This window comes from Esox lucius, chromosome 3 (genome assembly GCF_011004845.1).
Source record: "Esox lucius isolate fEsoLuc1 chromosome 3, fEsoLuc1.pri, whole genome shotgun sequence".
NCBI classification, from domain to species: domain Eukaryota; kingdom Metazoa; phylum Chordata; class Actinopteri; order Esociformes; family Esocidae; genus Esox; species Esox lucius.
This window is the reverse complement of record NC_047571.1, coordinates 15,433,253-15,450,675: the sequence shown is the minus strand read 5'-3', so window position 1 is coordinate 15,450,675 and position 17,423 is coordinate 15,433,253. Positions and strand designations below refer to the sequence as shown.

The 17,423-nt window shown below is 40.7% G+C and overlaps 1 protein-coding gene across 4 annotated transcripts in view; it reads left to right on the top strand.

Moving 5' to 3' along the window:
* LOC105018654 (adenylate cyclase type 1) overlaps nt 1-17,423 on the top strand; it is a 46,543-nt gene that overhangs the window by 10,957 nt on the left and 18,163 nt on the right. For all 4 annotated transcript variants that reach the window (XM_034289540.1, XM_010884264.3, XM_034289547.1 and 1 more), the window contains exons 4-6: nt 5,685-5,796; nt 14,615-14,742; nt 17,117-17,275. In XM_034289540.1, coding sequence (XP_034145431.1) covers nt 5,685-5,796; nt 14,615-14,742; nt 17,117-17,275 — 399 coding nt within the window. The remainder of the gene's footprint in view (nt 1-5,684; nt 5,797-14,614; nt 14,743-17,116; nt 17,276-17,423) is intronic.

The following is a 17,423-nucleotide window of genomic DNA, read 5'->3' as shown; positions in this document are numbered from 1 at the left end:
CCCGCGATTCAAAAAGAGTTCAAATATTCCTGATTCTGAGATTATAGGTGTGCAGCAAGTCCCATTCTCATTGGTTGATACAAATATTCTGCCCCACGGGACAGATACACAAAGAATGATTATTTAAAGATATTTACCAAAAATGACATTAGATAAAACAACCCGAACAAGACCATTTTGGCTTCTGTTGTTTAATACTTGGAGTAGAGAAACTTGAAGTAGAGAAACTTTTGTATTACTCCTAGTAAACATTTTCAACACATATCCAGGACAAAAAAGAAAGATTTGTTTCAGTAAAAAAAATTCAGCAATGTTTATCCAAAATTCAAATGTGACAACAACAGTAAGTCATCTTAATGTCAATGTTTCAAGTATGTTTCGATCAGTCACTACATTTATATAGATGATTAAAATGTACTTTAGCAATTCGACCTGTATGTAATCATTGTGCTTGGGGTTGGACAAAAAATGATTTGCCTATGATAATTTGGCAAGTGAATGTGGTCTAGCCTGCACGTAAGCCTCAGTCTGCTTTAGTAGTTTAGGATTAGAATTCAGATCATGAGAAAAATGGAAAATGTTCAATGGATTGCAACTTTGTTCAAGCCAATCAGATTGCAGACATCTTAGATTTAAAAAATAAAATAAAAAGTATTATAAAAATGGTTGGTTCGAGTGCTCAATGCTGATTGGCTAAATGCCTTGACATATGCGACTGGTGGGTATGACATCACAACATTTTACTCTTTCACAGTTGTGTTGATAACCTGTTCATAATTGGACATCTGTGGGGTTTGTGCTGTATTTCCAATACCATGGCTGCATTAACATAACCCCTTCTGCCTTATATTGCTTATCTACCTTACCTGAATGCCTGTCAAAGAGTAGAATACTCCTTAACAAGTATGTTGCTTAGCAAAATAGTGGCAGTACTGGGTAGTCTGGATACTTTAAAATGAGATTTTATTCATTTCTTAATTTGCAGCTCATTTATATGTGCAGTGTGTGCGGGTGTGTGTTGCAATAAGAAGACAAGCACTTGAAAGCAAGGAATATAAAGTGCTATGTGCGGAAAGAAACTAGGAAAAAAAGGGAAATAGTGATTCAAAGAGAATTACTTTGCTGACATCATTTGATCATTTCTTTGTGGGGGGGTCATTTCGGTAACACTTTTTTCCAGAGTTCCGACATGAATGTTAAGATAACTAGGTGAAAAAAACCCCACCACCCAGTCATTGTTTATTCTCCTCCCAGCACTGACTTTACCACTGCATTGAGTTAGGTGATCTGACTTTAACTGAGCAGTGTGGTTGACCCACTTGGCTATGTTAAGAGGAATTCACTAACGTTAAGTCGCTCTGGATAAGAGCGTCCACTGAATTAGTAAATGTAGATGTAAGGAAAGCAATTCCTCAGTGCCGCTAGCTTGTTTGTGCACTAACAATGTGGTAACACCAGTCAGCAAAGACTGCCATCTGCCTTATCCTACCCATGAAAGCTTGCTGTGAACCCTGCAGCCTGCATACCAACCATAGACACACAGACACACCCACACTTACATAAACGGACAAAACTAATACACACACACACACACACACATTGTTCCAGATAACTGACAAGGTGCCAAATTGTGTTGACAGTCTGCTATTGTTACTTAACCTCAGACAGACCGATATATAGACAGTGAGACATGAAGGCATTCAGACAATGAGACAGACAGACAAGCAGGCAGTGAGACAGACAGGTTGTATCACGATTGTCTCCTGAATCCCACCTGACACATTCTGGTCACGCTTGACAGGTAGAGCTCATAGAGCACAGCCCTCTAGAGGCTTTACGCCGGTTGATGATGTGCTCTCTGTGTGTGTGGATGTGTGTGTGTGTGTCAAAGTGCCTCCTGCCTCCCTGTCCTCTCACACAGGGATTCAGCAGCATTATTCAGCCGGGTTGTAATTGGGCCTCTGCTCAGGGTCCCTTCACTCCACATGCCACATCATCAGGCTGTTTCTGCGTCGCCGTCGCTTTCTACAAGAACCTTGATGTCAACAATGTTTCCACACACACACACACACACACACACAAATCCACACAAGCCCGCAGCCTTGACCCCATGAGTTGCTTTGCTGGCCTTTTCACAAACAATGGGATTACATTCCAATCCAAAGCAATAGGCCCGTGGTGCGTGTCGTATTCTGAGGGTCTGAGGGAAATTACAATGCAATCTTTATTGGTCCATTATACAGTGGAATCAACAGACGTTTATTTTTGCAGTCACAGCGATACTCAGGCTGTGATGTCCTCTGGAATGTGTTGAGATGAGATCTGTGTGGGGAAGATGATGGATGATTACATGGGGAGGTCAGATTTGTCCCCATGGCCTGGTGATGGAATGCTGGGTGAGGAGGATATTACTCAACACTGGGCTAATAACATCTGCTCACATATATTGCTCTAATAGGATGATTTGTTTGTTGGGGTCAAGGCTGGAGGGAATAGTGCTAGTCTGGTATGTATTGGCAGATCCAAAATGATTGGCACCATTGATAAAGGTGAGAAAAATAGATTGCATGAAATGAATAATGCAAGTACGAAGCTATATTTTATACCACAAAGGTCTTTTTAAAATGTTCTAGTGTGACAATAACCCCAAGTCAATTGTGAAATGCATTTGGTATTGCTTTTGACCTCAAAATTAAACTATTAATGGTTAACTCAATCTCTACCTTTGAAAGCCAGTTGGTTCAACTAAACAGGACAGTCCAGAGGCACTGACCAAAATATATCAAGGATCTGCAAATATTCTGTAAGGAGTCGTGATCTAAGATATCGTGTCCTCCAATATATATATTTTTTGTAGAAGCCTCATTTTCAATATCCTTGCAAGGAGATTGAAAACTGTAGTGGCAATAGTTTGGTGGCATTTTTATTTTTGATATAGGTATATACTGTAGGGTTGGTCTGGGATATAGGGTTGGGCTTGAGAATTGGTCTGGGATGTATGGTTGAGCCTAAATGTTGGTCTGGGATTTAGGGGTTGGCCTAAACGTTCGTCTGGGATATAGGGTTTGGCCGAAAGTTTGGTCTGGGATATAGGGGTTGGCCTAAAGTTTGGTCTGGGATATAGGGGTTGGCCTAAAGTTTGGTCTGGGATATAGGGGTTGGCCTAAAGTTTGGTCTGGGATATAGGGGTTGGCCTAAAGTTTGGTCTGAGATATTAAGTTTGCAAGCATGACTAAGACTAAATGCTCAGCTAGTTTACAGAAATTGGTGGTGGAAGTCAAAGTGATTTATTTGATTTGCTGTAAAGTAGCTGATTGTTGAAATTTAACATTGTGTGAAATACCAATAGAAAACATTTCCCAAATATAGGCTCTTTTTAATAAGGGGTAAAGAAGAGATTCAAGATTGTTCCCACACATTTCCATGGCTTTTCCATTGTTTTTTGTTCCATGGAACTCTTAATTACATCTAAATGGTTTGGGGTGGAGGTTTCTTAAAAGAGTGTGCTTTACCCACAAACACTTTCAACTTGTCATGTTTCCCCTTGAGCACAATATTTAAGTTCTCTCTCCAAATGTTTGAGGCTTGCAGATGGCCTCCAATTAAAACATTCACAGTAAATTGAATCCATTGCAGCTCATTGCATTGACATCTGGGATATGACAAACTGGCATTTAGCAGCTCGCACATTGCCATGCCGGAGAGACACACAGTGTAAGCTCACTCTCTCTAACACTGTTGAAATTCCTCCATCCCACAGGAAATGCAGAAAGATATTTGGACAAATACAGACTCAGACACATACAAAACAGTGGGAATGACAATATTTTGTCTCTGTATTCATGTTGTAAGATACACCTTTGAAGATATGTTAGACAGTGTAACTACGGGCCAGAGTATTCCACTGCACAAAAGTCGTATTATATTCAGCAGTCACTCCATATTCATGCTTGATATCGCCCTTATCGGTTGTTTGTGTGGCTAGTTTGTCAAGCTTAGTGGTTTGAACTGCATTTTTATGTCAAAAAAATGGCTTTGCCATCCAACCATGGATATATTTAACTACCAATTTAACTACCAATTCCTTCATTGGAGCTCTAATAGTCTGTCATTGAATTGACCAATTTGTAAAAATATGTAGTAATTCAGGTTTGAAATTCATCAGAAAGGTTTGGCAAATTCAGTAAAACATCAGTCATCAGCCATCATTTATGAGTCATAAATGATGGCAGTAGCCTAGTGGTTATATCATCCAACCTGTTATCCAAAGGTTGCTAGTTCAAAACCCTGATGGCAGGCTGAATAATCTATAAATTCTCTTCATTAACAAGGCAGTTAACCTGAACAATTCCCTGGTCATTGCTGAAAATCACTATTTGTTCTCAGTCATACTTACCTGGTAAAATAAAGGCAACACCTGCTCTGTGTCATTTATATTTTGCAGCTTATACTGCTTAAAAGTTAGAGCCACATTTGTTGAAATAAAAAATAATTGGCTTTAACGTCCCATGGCTATCAGAGGTTACTTCCAAACCCCAGTGGTATGTAGCCTACCAAAATGTATTCCCACAATCCACCTCTGAAACAGACATGCAGTAACAATCCCTAGGTTGGGAAATGCTAATTTGCCTTGTAACAGGACGCTTGTCATCTTTGATCCAAGTAATATTTATCTTGGGAATTCAATGGAACAGAACTAGGACTTTCATTGGCTGTCTTGGTTTGTTTGTCAGAATGTTGGATTGATTGAAGGCAAACATAATATCAAAAGAGAAAATGTTCTTGTCCACTTTGATGTCACCTTTCAAATGTCACTGAAGTCCCATGAGGCAATCTTTTTGTGCCATTCTCTTGTCATTAATTCTTTGTTGGCACAATCTTTCATCTCAGGGCTCAGTTTTTCAAAAGTGATTTTTATTTTATTTTACCAACACGGAATCCCATGGTATGAAACGCACAGCAATACTGTAGAATTAACAAAACGGGTGTCTTTGTAAAATGAATATGTTATATTGTTATGTTATATTTATAACTATTTAATTGTATGCAATTGACAAATGTAGATTGAACCCAAATGTTTGTTTCTACATTCATTCAGAAGGGTTAAAGTTGGGATTCAGTTTATGGAAAGTTTAATTCTAGGTTAGGGTTATTTTTATATTTGTCTTTCAGAGTGGTTAAGGTTAAAGGTTTGTATAAGGCAAATAAATGAGTAAGAGTGCAGAGCACTTGGACTGAACACGCGACCCTCAGATCCAGATTAAGCAGCTTACACGCCCATCCACCATTCACATCCACAAGAGACACGCCTAGAGTTTACCAGATGGTAATAGGCACTCACATTGCCCCTAGTGGAGGGTTTAGCTTTTCCATTTCTCCAGGTCCAAAATAATCTGGTACCTGCAAAAACCGGCACCCTCTTGGGGCTTCTGTAAGAGTTTGGTATTTAGCTGCAGATACTGCTAAGTCAGAAAGCTTAGGCAATAAACGTTATCTTGGAAGTTTTCATCCTCTTTCCCTCCTCACCCAAACCTCTCATTCTGTCTCGTTTTTTAAATCTATATTTTCTTTGCTTAATCTTTTTTTTTTTTTTAAACATGCTCAGTACTTTAATATGTGATCGTATTGATTGACAGGTATTTTACGTATATTTAATCATATTTTCTCCCTATCCTCTCTCTCAGTATCCTGTTTGCTGACATTGTGGGGTTCACCAGTCTTGCATCTCAGTGTACAGCCCAAGAGCTGGTCAAGCTACTCAACGAACTCTTTGGGAAGTTTGATGAGCTGGCAACGGTAAGTTTATTATCTTTCCTGGTGCCATTCTAAGCTTCTACTGGCGATACTTTTCATCATGCTCATCCCTTTCTATAGGCTGGCTCCTAGACGTGCCGGCATGGGCAAGAGATGTTTTAATTGCAATAGCATATTCTGTATTTGGCTACCCTATATGCCCACTGTTGATGTACCAACACAATGCCTTAGGGTGACACTGTGGCCCATACTATTCATATAACACCATCCGCCAATGTTGATACTTTTGTCATATATGTACCCTGGTATCCGGGCTTAAATTGAATTAAATGTGGTTGTTGATGATGCTTCTAATAAAAAAAATAAATGCTAATTCAATCAAACAAAAGTTATATTTCTACGTATTTGTATCACAAATGACTCACAAAGTATGACTATGAATGGAAAATGCATAAATATACACTACCGTTCAAAAGTTTGGGGTCACTTAGAAATGTCCTTGTTTTATGTCCATTAAAATAACATCAAATTGATCAGAAATACAGTGTAGACATTGTTAATGTTGTAAATAACTATTGTAGCTGGAAATGGCAGATTTATTATGGATAATCTACATCAGCGTACATGGAGCTATTATCAGCAACAATCACTCCTGTGTTTCAATGGCATGTTGTGTTTGCTAAGTTTATCATATAGTATCTGGAGCATCATTACTTGTATTAAGAGAGAACGCTGTGTACTACTCCCGTCACAGAACAGCACAAACTGGCTCTGACCAGAATAGAAAGAAGAGTGGGAGGCCCCGGTGCAAGAGGACAAATACATTAGAGTGTCTTGTTTGAGAAACAGATGCCTCACAGGTCCTCAACTGGCAGCCTCATTAAATAATACCCACAAAACACCAGTCTCAATGTTAAAAGTGAAGAGGCGACTCTGGGATGCTGGCCTTCTAATGCTAACCGCTAACCTCTAATGCTAGATGCTAACTGCATTTCGTTGTACTGTTCAATGACAATAAAGTTGAATCTAATCAAATCTAGGCCAGAGTCTAGTGTTGTAAAGAGAAAGCCATATCTCAGACTGGCCAATAAAAAGAAATGATTAAGATGGGCAAAACACGCAGACACTGGACAGAGGAAGATTGTAAAAAAGTGTTATGGAGAGTGACCCCAAACATTTGAACAGTACAGTACATTCATACCGATTTCTGGTCAATGTATCGTACATCCCTACTATGCCATTTACTTTGGTCATTATTGCTGTGACACTCTTATCTCAGTAATTGCTGTGCATCAGTGAAAATGATGTTATCTGGTTGTTTGTTCCAGATCATTTTAGCCCTTTTGATCTACAATATGTTTGTCTTTGACCAGAGGACTGTCCTTTTGCTCCTTGGTCTGTTTAGGCTTTGGTCAGGTTTTGACCCATATCGATGTGGATGTATCTTAATTTAAGGATCTGGGATACAATCGATAGGCTTATGTGGCTTATTCCAGCTTAGTGTGATGTCATCTGGAACATCAGAGCTCCATATGAAGTTTAATATGATTACACACACACTCATCTGAGGAAGAGATGACAGGACTCTTAATCCATCCCAGATGTCTTCTTTGTGATCGTCTGAATGAACTGAATGAAGGCGAGGGGGTAGCGGGCGAGTGTATGTCCCAATCTTTCCATTCAGTGTCAAATAAAAATAACTCCCTGCCCTTCAACCCATGCAACCCTTCAACCCTGTTACGATCCAACCCTCTAACTCCCTAAACTCTCCAACCCTGTTACCATCCAAACTTGTTACCCTCTAACTCCTTAAACCACCAACCCTGTAACCCTCCAACCCTGTAACTCTCCAACCCTGTAACTCTCCAACCCTGTAACAATCTAACTCCCTAAACCTCCAACCCTGTTACCCTCTAACTCCTTAAACCACCAACCCTGTAACCATCCAACCCTGTAACCCTCTAACTCCCTAACTCTCCAACCCTGTAACTCTCCAACCCTGTAACAATCTAACTCCCTAAACCTCCAACCCTGTTACCCTCTAACTCCTTAAACCACCAACCCTGTAACCATCCAACCCTGTAACCCTCTAACTCCCTAACTCTCCAACCCTGTAACTCTCCAACCCTGTAACAATCTAACTCCCTAAACCTCCAACCCTGTTACCCTCTAACTCCTTAAACCACCAACCATGTAACCCTCCAACCCTGTAACCCTCCAAACCTGTAACCCTCCGACCCTGTAACCCTCTAACACCAGCCAGACACCCACCAGATAACCCTCTTGCTTCTCTCTACATTACTTAATCTGCACACATGTGCATCTCCAAGCCATTAATTCACAACATGACAGCCAACCTATGTTTTTGGCCATATTGGTTATATAATATTATGCCTGTTTACATGCATTAAAACCAGAAATGGTGAAGACAACAGTAATTTAAAGGTGATAAAGGGCAGTTATGAAAATAAAATAATGCAAGAATATATACAAATTTTATTACCAAACCTTCCATTTTCTTAGATTGTATAGTTGTACATGTCACATACTTTACCACTTGCAACGGTAGAGCCTGGAGAAACATAAATAAATGTACCTAACATAAATACATGCATAGTAAACTTACAATTGTACAGGCTATGTATTAACATCTCATATGTTGTCAGAGTCAATAAGAGAGTAAGAGGTTAGGTTATAGTGAAGGTCTGTAATTCTCATCAAGTTCCTTGTTATTTTTTCGTTTTTTGGTTTTGTTCTTTGAAATAGTCTCAAACTCTGCACCTGAAATTTCATGCTGTGTTCAAAACCATACTCCCAGTCCCTGTGATCCATGCTGTGTTCTAAACCTAAGCCCCAGTTGCTCGCATCCATGCTGTGTTCTAAACCTAAGCCCCAGTTGCTCGCATCCATGCTGTGTTCTAAACCTTAGCCCCATTCTGTCCTAATCCTTAGCCCCAGTCGCTGTGATCCATGCTGAGTCCTAAACCTTAGCCCCATTCTGTCCTAAACCTTAGCCCCAGTCCCTGTGATCCATTCTGTGTCCTAAACCTTAGCCCCAGTCTCTGTGATCCATTCTGTCCTAAACCTTCGCCCCAGTCGCTGTGATCCATGGTGTGTCCTAAACCTTAGCCCGTCGCTGTGATCCATGCTGAGTCCTAAACCTTAGCCCCATTCTGTCCTAAACCTTAGCCCCATTCTGTCCTAAACCTTAGCCCCAGTCCCTGTGATCCATTCTGTGTCCTAAACCTTAGCCCCAGTTGCTGTGATGCATGCTGTGTCATAAACCTTAGCCCCAGTCACTGTGATCAATGCTGTGTCCTAAACCTTAGCCCCAGTCTCCGTGATCCAGTCTTGCAGTAAGTGGCAGTGCAACTGATTCATCCTGCTCAGCCATTGTGCACATACACACTCACCCACACAGACGCACGCACAAATAAACATAAATACACACCACTAACACACACACACACACAAACACACTATCTGTGTTTGTTCCAGACAAGGACCAGGCAGTGCCACATGTCCACCGGGCAGCATCTCAGAGTGCCAGTCCTGCTCGTCCCCATGCCACCTGTCCAAATGTTTGGCTTGTGGTCTATCCACCAGGGAAGTGGGCCAAGAGTCTTCCTCCAAACATACTCCTCTCTTCTATCTTTCTCTCTTTCTCCCTCTGTGTTCATTCTTTCCCTTCTATCTATCCCCTGTTCTCTCTCTCTCTCTCTTTCTCTCCCCTTCTCTCTCTTTCACTACAAATTACTGTTTACTTTACCACTGTACCAACTGAATTTTGTTCTGCCTGGAGCCCCCTTGAAGTTCCTGCTCATGTACATTTTACCAGTAAGCCTAAGGTCTCAAGTACCCCTTGTAGATAGGCCAAGTCCCCCCAGGGGTCTTAGTAACTCTGTTTGGGAACCACTGCTATAAAACATGTAGTACAATGCAAATAAGCAAAGATGTGTGGTGTCACATCTGACTCTGAGGTGTGAACACAATGTTTTCTGCACTGTGCTTGATCCTCCTCCTCTTCAGCCTCAGTATCTTCAGACTGATTCATGCTGGTTTCTCTCACAGCCTTTCTGGGCATTAGAGGAAATGAATGTCGCACTGAGATTGTGTCGAAATGAAAGGGACAAAAGTCAATTCCTGTTTGGTTAACCCTTTTATTTAAAGTTCACCCAACCTAAATGGGGACTTAACTCACTTGTAAATCCATAGGCTATATTGTCATTACTTTAGCCAGTTTGTGATCAGCTCTTGATCAGGTTAGAGTAGAAATGTCTGGCTCTAAGACAAATAACATGATGAACAGACACATTCCACTCATTCTCTTGACTCTCCGGTTTATGTTTCTCCCAGCCCAGCCAGCACCTGAAACCAGACAGAGATACTCAGGGTTGATTTATGCAGCGTTATTAAACCACAACTTTTAATAGCTCTGGCTTCTTTCGTTGTGTGATTGTGTGCATGTGTTTGTGAGAGCCCCCCCACCCCCCTGCTTTCACAGAGCTTTTTCAGTCTTCCTCTTCTGTCTCTCAACGCCTCTCAGTTCATAGACCAGCTCCTTGTGTCTGGTTGGTTGGATTGACACACTCCAGCCTGCTTCCCTGAACTGTTCCTTTCGGTCCTCCTCCCCCCTGTCCCCTCTGTTCATTTGCTGGCTTCCATTTTTAGTTGGTCGTTTGATATTTCTTCCTCTGCCCTTTTTGATTATTTCAACAAATCAGCTATCATTTTCTTGGCTCAGAGATCAGGCCAGCAGGCTGACACGCAGGCCCACGGAGAGGCACGTTTGCTGTTATCGCCATCGTCATTGTGTACATTAGTGTCAGAGAAGCCAGCGGACACAGCTTGGAACAGGTGCCTAGTAGAAATGTCACAATACCAGAATTTGGAACTTAAATGCAATACCAGAAAAATCACACGATTCTCGATACTCGTTTCAAACCACGGCAAAAATGTATATTACCAATAGTTATGTCAATAGCATATTTCTTTTAAATTAACTATTAAAGAATAATTTATTTTTAAGGAACATTTAGAATCAACAAATACATGTAACGTTTGCCTTCAATGAGACTTCTATGAGAGTTTTTCTCAGTGCTTAAATCTCTGACCAAACAGAATTTATAATGAGATTAGAATTCATCTACTTGATATATATTTACTTCATTTGTGTACTGTTTATAAAATTGTTTAATATATTATTGTGAAATATCCTGCAAGTGAGTGCCTCGGACAAGAGACAAACTTCCCCTAATGTGCATAGCCAAAACCATGTGTTTAGTAACGCCATTGTCCGTTCGTTTTTTAAGCTCCTTCCATGCTGCTAACATGGACAGTTTGCCTCAGCATATGCTCGCGCACGGCAGTAAACAGTGATTACGCTGTTAGTGAACAATGCAATTTGTGGGAGACAACTTCTGAGTATTAGAGACTGAATGGAGTGAAATGTTAATGAGCTACTGTAATGTTTTTCCTACACTGTACTCCTGCTGTTATGTCAACTAGCGCAGCTTTTGGAAAAAAAAACTATGCTAGTCACTAGTTGTCATGATGATAGCGACCTGATGTCGTGACTTTCTCGGGTCGTTCTCGCAAAGGTTTGACATCATCTTGTGATGAGCACTTATTCTTAGGCACAATCGATACAACAGAACCGTTGGTGCCTTTGTACGGTGACACAAAATATATAACATTCTCTATTATGCCCTTTCACCTAAACGTTGACATTTAGGATCTGGACCAAAACATTAGACACCTTGACCCCTTAAAGACAATTTGGGTGTGTATCTATACATATAGAAGTGTATCTATATTCTCCCGTCCTATCTCTCCTTCAACATGGCCATACATATCGGACGCGGGTTGTATGGTCCCGTGACTGGGACGGAGTAATCCTGCATAGCTTGGGTCTGAACCAGCATTCTAAGCCCTGGCTCACTTGGCAGATCAGATTATCTAACACAGGGCCAGGACAGGGGAATAGGAGCAGCACCCCTCAGAGAGGGGACTGACAGGACAGGAGGAGCCTCTAAGCACCAGGGCTTTCCTCTCCCCACCACATACAAGGTGGAGCCTCTTGTTGGCAGGCTTTAGTGTGTAGCCCTCCATCTGTTACACCTACGCTATCTTGGCCTGTGGATAACCTTGCCATGGACGTTTTAACCCAGTTTCAACCTAGTTTGCCCGTGGTTTCACCCCTGGTTACTCCTATTTGTTTGCATTAAAATAATCTTGTGTTTAAGTGCAGTTGCTCCTATGTAAACACACTCCTATGCAGTACCTTCATTAATAGAAGCTGTTGTTGAACAAAGTTTAAACCGATAGAACATGAGAGAGGTTAATGCTGGTTAAAGGCATGCAAGGTAATGTTTATGTTTAAACTCATTTATTCATTTCTATGGGTGGATTTCAGCTACGCCACTTCGAAACCAAGTAGACACGCCTCATGAAATAAGTTGTCATTTACAGGTTGAAATAGTTGCATTTGTAGATATTTTCAACAGGTTGACCCAATACTCTGGTTCTCCTCAGAAGCACCAGGGCTTGTAAACTGTTTGTAGCTTCCAATTTTGGGTCTATTTTATTTAGGTTAGAGTCTTAATTCGAAGTGGAGTTGAGGTTGATTTCTTTATTTTATAGTATTTTTCTTAATTGAAAAGAGGGGAAATGTCAAGGATAGTTTTTTTCAGAAATAGCCGTGGGTCAAGTTCAAACCCATGCGGCTGCAGTACACCAGAATCTTGTTATCTTAGGCCACATGATGGCTTAATATGGAGGGAGTTTTGATATACGGTTTGACTCTTTAGTCTTCTTAGAAATGGAGCTACGTGTCTCCTATCTCACTGGCTACGATTGTTTTGTCTTAGCTTATGTGGGCACGAAGAAACTCAAGATCATATAGTTATATCAAATTATGATTTTCTGTGTAAGGCGAATGTAAGTTTTTCCAGCCTCATTATTTTCATAATTCGCTGCTGCTGTTGAGCTCTTATCAAAACGCAGAATTTCCCCTTCAGATGTGTACCTCTGTGTAGACTATAACAAAGTGAGTGTAGCCTGTAGCTAAAATGATGTAAAGGAAACTATATTATATGCAGCTGAAAAGCTGTCACTCTCTTTCCTTCAAACACACGGACTTGAACGTTAAAAATAGGGCATCCATCTCTTTTCTCTTCCACGGCACCACAGCACTGCATAATTATGAGTCTTGAGTGTTTCAATTCAGATGCTCTGCTCAGCCCACGATCACATCTCTTCCATGAAGAAACAATGGGAGCCTGGTTATGTTATTACCCACACCCCCTAGCTCTAGCTCACTGTGATCTCTGGCTCACGGATCCCTAATGATGGGTTACATTTCCACAGCTCAGCAGAGCACAGCTTCACATGACACCAGGCAGCCAGGCGGTGTGACTCACCTCATACACCTACGAACTTCTTCAACACTGATCAGATCATATGATGAAGTGGGCTGGGACTATGGTTTTTCTGCATTTAGCCCCGGAGACTTGTTTGGAGAAGCTAATCTATCAAGCCAATTGATTGAGACATTATTTTAACAATTGCACACTATTTTAAAGAAATCCAGACACTAGTTGACATTTGGATATCAATATGAAAATACAAAAAATTGAAATAGTATATCTTAAGAAATATTAAATTTGAGTGAAAGTGTGATTACATTTTATTTTTAATCACACTTTGTTTGTATTTTATTGTTTTCTTTTTTATTAAAGAACTTGAATAAAGGCTCTGTTCTTGCAGTATGAGCGAGCTGACTGGCAGAATCCTTTTAGTTTTGTTATAAAATGGGTGTGTTACTGTGTTTCTTGCACAATTTGTAACGGTCCCCTTGTTTTGCTTTCACCCTAGGTTACAGTCTCCTTGTGTTACCACCCTATGTTAATGCCATCCTATTTTACCGTCACCCTGTGTTACCCTCACCCTGTATTACTATCACCCTGTGTTACCCTCACCCTGTGTAACCGTCACCTTGTATTACTGTCGCCCTGTGTTAATGTCACCCTGTGTAACCGTCACCTTGTATTACTGTCGCCCTGTGTTAATGTCACCCTGTGTAACCGTCACCTTGTATTACTGTCGCCCTGTGTTAATGTCACCCTGTGTAACCGTCACCTTGTATTACTGTCGCCCTGTGTTAATGTCACCCTGTGTAACCGTCACCTTGTATTACTGTCGCCCTGTGTTAATGTCACCCTGTGTAACCGTCACCTTGTATTACTGTCACCCTGTATTACTGTCACCCTGTGTTACTGTCACCATGTGTTATCATCACTCTTTGTAACCCTCGCCCTGTGTTACTGTCACCATGTGTTATCATCACTCTTTGTAACCCTCGCCCTGTGTTACTGTCACCATGTGTTATCATCACTCTTTGTAATACTCGCCCTGTGTTACTGTCACCCTGTGTTAAAATCACCCTTTGTTACCCTCACCATGTTACCGTCACCTTGTGTTATCGTCACGCTGGGTCTCCTCTTCTCTATAGAACATGTTACTGAAGTGGTAAACCACACACAGTAACTGATGATATTCTTTAATGTACAGTAATAGTACTTAATAATAATAACCTATATTATGTGATATTTGCCTTAATATATTAGCAGTTTTTTGTTTAGTAACTTATATCACAATAACCTACATGGATACATTATAGTTAATTCAGAAAAAGTTTTGAAATTTTTATATGTGTTACACACAAACAAATGTATGCACGCACACACTCACACACACACGCACACACACACAGATTCTGTCTCTCTCTGTACATGCCAGTTTCAAATGTTCTCTTTCTCTCTCTCTCTCTCTCTACCCCACCTCCCTCTGTGATTGAAAGGAGAACCACTGCAGACGTATAAAGATCCTGGGGGACTGTTACTACTGTGTGTCAGGTCTGACCCAGCCCAAGACTGACCACGCCCACTGCTGCGTGGAGATGGGTCTGGACATGATCGATACCATTACGTGAGTCTATAAGTATATGGTAAACACTCACTAATCTTTGCTAGATCTTGGAGTAGAGCACAGAGACATTTCATTCTCTCCATCGAACAGTTCTGGGCCATTGTCTAGGCTGATCTGCTTATATATCCTTGGTTGCATAGTGGTCAATGATAAATAAGTGGTGTGTATATGTTTCACATCAACTAATAAAGCATGTTTAATTTAGTGTTGACAGTGCTGACCTGTTTTTGACAGTATAATGAACAGTACTGTAGGTATAGTCACATTGATTTGTGATTAACACCATAACAAATGAATTTGCTTTGGCCAGGGATAAAAGCGAGTCTGAAAACTGGGGATATTGCTATTCTCTATTCCAGTGCAGGTTACAGGATTCTTTAGTGGAATTGTCCATAGATGCTGTTAATTCTGGCCAACACTACAGAAAAGGGAATTGAGAGAGGGGCATCTCATTTAAAGGAGAGGTAATGGAAATGCATTTGGATGCTTCCTTATGAAGCGTGAAAGTGTTTGTCTCATTTGCATGTCCTACATAATTTGAAAAAGAGAATGAGCTCAACACTTTAATAAGGATGTTTCTATTCTGTTTTAAATGCATGGCTGTTGGCTTGGTCTCATACAATGAGACCAAGCCATAACAATCTCTTTGTGCACATGACCCGAAAACACATGCCTTTAATTGCCAGTGGTAGATTAATATTAATGAATATCAATATCGGTGGCAGGTGAAGCATTGTTCCTGGTCAACAGCCTATAAAGCACACAAACTGCAAAATGATAAACCTGACGAGCTTAATAATTCTGATGAAATTAATATTTTAATTGTTATACTTAATAAAATGTAATGGCATAAACATAATAATAATTACAATATAAAATATGAATTTCATTAAAATTGCTTAGCTTTTCAAGTCTGTTATTGATATGAATTTGTGTGTTTTATTTCTAATTATTTTCACTAGTTGTATAAAAAGATTGCATTTGTTTTCACTGTAAAGTTGTAGTTCCCACAACATTTCAAACTTGAAGTAGATGATCTTTTATTAGGATGCAATTGGTTCCGCTGTTTATGCCTCTTCCTTTCTGGCTAATATCAAAAACGAAACTGTGCTAACGGGTTTTCACATTGCTAGCAGCTGGCAAGCCTTCTTTCATTATTTCAGCGCCAAAATGGCATCAGCATAGAAAAAAAAATGTATGTCAATTATTGTTACTTGGATGAATATATTTACATTTGATTTACTAAAGGGACAAGCTGTTTAGAAAAATGGAAGAATGAGAGGATGGAGGGAAGGATGGGTGGATGGATGGGAGGATGGAAGGAAGGAAGGATGGGAAGATGGATGCAAGGATGGATGGGAAGGATGGGAAGATGGATGGGAGGATGCAAGGATGGGAGGATGGATGGGAGGGTGGAAGGATGGGAAGATAGATTGGAGGATGGATGGGAGGATTGAAGGATGGGAAGATGGACAGATGGGAAGATGGATGGGAGGATGGAAGGATGGGAAGATGGATGGGAGGATGGGAGGATGGATGGGAAGATGGATAGGAGAATGGGAAGATGGATGGAAGGATGGGAAGATGGATGGGAGGATGGATGGGAAAATGGATGGGAGGATGGAAAGATGGGAAGATGGATGAGAGGATGGAAGAATGGGAGGATGGATGGGAAGATGGATAGGAGGATGGGAAGATGGATGGAAGGATGGGAGGATGGATGGGAAGATGGGAGGATGGATGAAAGGATGGGAGTATTGTCTCGTTGCTTCTTGGCCTGTCTGTTTTATTACTTGAAGAGGGGCAGCATGATTTATCTTTGGAGAATCAAACGTGTTTATTCTTGGACATGGGCTGTTAGGGCAATAAATGATTTACAGTTTATAGCTAGAGTACATGTAGTAGACTTGCAAAGGGAGGGTATATAACTGGAGTTTGTGTTGCTATTTTATAACTATCCCATGATATCTAGAGGTCTTTTTGGGTACTTCAGATGTGTCTTATGTGAACAAAATCTGCAAATAATTATTTGTATATATAATCCATAAATGAATTTTTGTTAACCTATAATTGAGTTGCACCTATTGACTTTTGATAAATGCTGTATACCGTAAAACTCTCTATGAGCTCATTTCAAATGTCTATTAGACCCTATTATGTTTGTTTTCTTCAATGTTTGTAAAAGGAAATGAAGAAAAGTGCATGTAAACAAACACTGTGTTCATGCAAGCACATATAGGAACATAGACACACACATTTGCATATAACATACACACACACACAGACCACCATCTCTAGATCCCCTCGAAAAACCTACCCTCCCACATTGCCTCTATGATGTTATATTGTGGTGACTTTCCTCAAACTCCTGTAGGTCGGTGGCGGAGGCCACGGAGGTGAATCTGAACATGCGTGTGGGTCTCCACACGGGCCGGGTGCTTTGTGGGGTCCTGGGACTCCGGAAGTGGCAGTATGACGTGTGGTCCAATGATGTCACACTGGCCAATGTGATGGAGGCTGGGGGGCTTCCTGGGTTAGTACCTCTTATCACCATAACATGGCCTGACCAGACACTCAGAGCACACAGGCTGAGAGCCAAACAGGGGTCTGAAGACGTCAAGGGCTAAGTGTCCTGCTCAAAGGGACAATCTGTAAGGTTTTTACTGTACTATTAGCGTACA